General features: G+C 29.9%; 1 protein-coding gene across 1 annotated transcript; it reads left to right on the forward strand.

Moving 5' to 3' along the window:
• Positions 1-476: 476 nt before the first annotated feature.
• On the forward strand, positions 477-1,406 carry LOC113558120. Its single transcript, XM_026963631.1, has 2 exons — positions 477-885; positions 964-1,406. Exons 1-2 carry the CDS (start codon positions 477-479, stop codon positions 1,404-1,406), a joined length of 852 nt encoding a protein of 283 aa, XP_026819432.1.
• The last annotated feature ends 1,922 nt before the right edge of the window (positions 1,407-3,328 follow it).

Here is a 3,328-nt window from a genome sequence, read left to right on the forward strand (position 1 = left end):
CTGTGCTACGATTTTGTTCTCTAATTTATTTGTTGCTTTCAATTTATTAAACATTTTACTGTCTCAGCTCATTTGCTTCATTGGCCTATATTGTTTATGACTATTGTCTATTGTTTGAATTAATTTTATAGGTTTATGTTTTATTTCAACAGTTTATTGTAAAATTATATATTTTATATTTATACAATGACTAGTAACTACGTTAGATGCATAAAAATAATAGAGTCTGTCGTTTTGCAGACTTTCCTATCGCTAGACATTTGTTTAGGTACTTTTATTATTATTTTTTTTATATATATATATATATACTAACGGTTCGGGTTCATACTTCTCTTATCAATTTTCTAGTACGGAGTACAGATAGGTCTTTCTCATAATTTTGACGTTGATTAATAATGTATGTTTTAATTTTAAATTTACAGCAGGCGCAAGCTGACACCTTTTACGTCCTTTAAATTATCGAAAATACAGCCACGATGGCGAACAACGATAATGGAAATGTCGTCCCCAGTCTCTTGAAGTTTGCCTACCTCAAATGCAACAAAGCCCAGCAGAATGATTATAACGATATGGGAGTTCCGAACATCGACCTACAGAAGTGTTGTGTGTCGATTTTCGAAATCTTGAGACTAAACACGGCTGTTGGTTTCAACCCGCTGGGCGATAGACAGTCCATGTTTGCTAAAGTTTATTCGCCTAATAACGATAAATTAATTTTCAATATATGCGAGGAGGCCGCGTTTCACGGACATGTAACATGCATGAAGTTTGCTCGCTCAATCGGCGTCCCCTGGCACACTCCGTCCTCGGCCGTTCTTTCAGCGTGTGACTGGGCAGCGAGCAAGGGCAATCTGTCTTGTCTAAAGTACGCATGTGAAAATGGAAGTCGGCGAGACACGAAGACGTGCTCGACAGCCGCTGTCTACGGCCAATTGGACAGTTTAAGGTTTCTCCATGAACAAGGATGCGAGTGGGACGCAGAAACGTGTAACATGGCTGCGGCAAGTGGACAACTAGAGTGCCTTCAATATGCTCACGAAAATGGATGCGAGTGGGATGAAATCGCGGCTATGCAGGCTGCGTTGCATGGAAATCTGGACTGTCTAAAATACGCACATGAAAATGGTTGTCCGTGGAACGAAGACGTTTGTTATCATGCTGCGATTAATGGACAACTGCAATGTTTGATATATGCCCGAGAAAATGGATGCCCGTGGGACTCGGAAACGTGTTATCATGCTGCGGCAAATGGGCACCTGGAGTGTTTAATGTATGCACATGAAAATAATTGCCCGTTGGAAGAATCCGCGTGTGCTGCAGCTTTGATCGGTGACCACGTTGATTGTTTCAAATATGCACTTGAAAACGGATGTATTCCGGATCGTATTAATCGTAATCATCATTAGACTTAACAAAACTGTATATATATATATATATTATTATATCCCAACAAAAACACTTCGTCGAACTCCGTGTGAAAAATGCTAAGTCAAAAAAAAAAAAACTGGCCATCTTCAGCATTATATTGATGTGATATCATTAATAATTGCCAAGTAAATTACATTTAAAATAAATGTATTCTATCTCAATAATTTATTTACTTTGCGATAATTTATTTCGACAAATAAACATGTCAGTTTATAACTAGACTATTTAACAAATTTCCATGACAAATATTACTAAATTTGTTTTGTAAAAAGGTCTTAATCTTAATTATTAATTTATATTTATAAATAAAATAAGTTCTCGCAAAGTAAATAAATTATTGAGATAGAATACATTTATTTTAAATGCAATTTACTTGGAAATTATTAATGATATCACATCTGTATAATGCTGAAGATAGTCAGTTTTTTTTTTGACTTAGCAATTTTTTACACGGAGTTCGACGAAGTGTTTTTGTTGGGATATCAGTAGTTATTTTCAACATATTTTTATGTAACGGCATGTAATATGATTTGCAGGTTTTTATGTTTTCATTGATTTATTATATTATTATATTATTATTATATTTGTTTATTTAATATTATATTCAATTTTTTTTTCCATTATTATACAACATATTAACTATATCTCGGCGTGGCGGCGAATACATACCATGGTTGAAATATATATTATTTATTTATTTATTAATAAATATTTCAACCATGAAACACATAAGATAAACAAAACGATATTATTATAATTATTAGTGTCTAAATACAAAGTACCTAATTAATTTTTTATTATTAGTGTTTGGCAATAAAATATAAACTAAAAATAATAATAAATTTTAAACAAAAAAATTTAAAACATATTTTATAATGGTTTATATGGGCAATCTAATCTAATAATATTGTAATTGTCTATGGTTTTGATAATATATACCTGAATAATATTTTTATTTTTATTTTTAATAATTAAACGTTCTATAAAATACATTGTAGTAACATTTAAGTCATAATAAAACTTAAAGCGTTGGTTATGACATAAATCATTATGATATTTTGATATTTTTATTTTTATTTTTTAATAAATAAATATATTTATATATTTTGATAAATAAAATATCATTAATATAATTGGAAATGTAAAAATTAAATTAAAAAAATATGTATATGATAGGATTTCATATAAAATAGAAATGTAGGTAACTAACAATATTCATTACACAATGCAAAACTGCTTAGGCATTTAGAACGCTCCGAAATATAGGTACTCCTTTCTTTAGAGGACGAGTTGGAAATAAATAGTTGCAGACACCCGCTGGACTGTGATTACGCTTCAACACAAATATGCGATTATCAAATGAGTAGTACTCTGGCATACACTGCAGGTTAAATTACAAATTAAAATGTACTATAAGCCATTTCAAAATTATAATGAATATTTTTCAATTATTAATAATTATCTAAGTTATATTCAACTATAATTAAATTAAATACAAATATATACAATTAAAGGTATTTTGTAACCTTCAAAAGTTGATAATTATTTAGTTTTTAACCTAAAAAAAAAAACTATGTCAAAATATTTTATATTATTGACTACTGATAAGTGTATTACAATTTACAATTGCATTAAAAATACTAGTTCTCGAGCTCTGCTGACTGCAGTCTGCTAGTGCTTAGTAATAAACTCGAATTGCTTATACAATATTATTTATAAATTTATAAATTAAAATAAAGATGAAAAACAATATTAATTATAAATTATCACAGGCTTATCACGTCCACCAACGAAGAACTTAAAATAATTAGTATAATCTAACAAATAAGAATTGTTACTAGTATAGGAACTTGCTGGTTAGTGATTGCCAGTAGCGGTGCGTAAATAAAATTTACGAGGA

The sequence above is a fragment of the Rhopalosiphum maidis genome, chromosome 3 (assembly GCF_003676215.2).
Source record: "Rhopalosiphum maidis isolate BTI-1 chromosome 3, ASM367621v3, whole genome shotgun sequence".
Lineage (NCBI taxonomy): Eukaryota > Metazoa > Arthropoda > Insecta > Hemiptera > Aphididae > Rhopalosiphum > Rhopalosiphum maidis.

Excerpts from the sequence above, each read along its gene's own strand:
- LOC113558120 (XM_026963631.1), top strand. The coding sequence starts at position 477 with ATGGCGAACAACGATAATGGAAATGTCGTCCCCAGTCTCTTGAAGTTT. Across the intron at positions 886-963 it reads GTACGCATGTGAAAATGGAA|GATGCGAGTGGGACGCAGAA; the intron begins GTCGGCGAGACA and ends TCCATGAACAAG.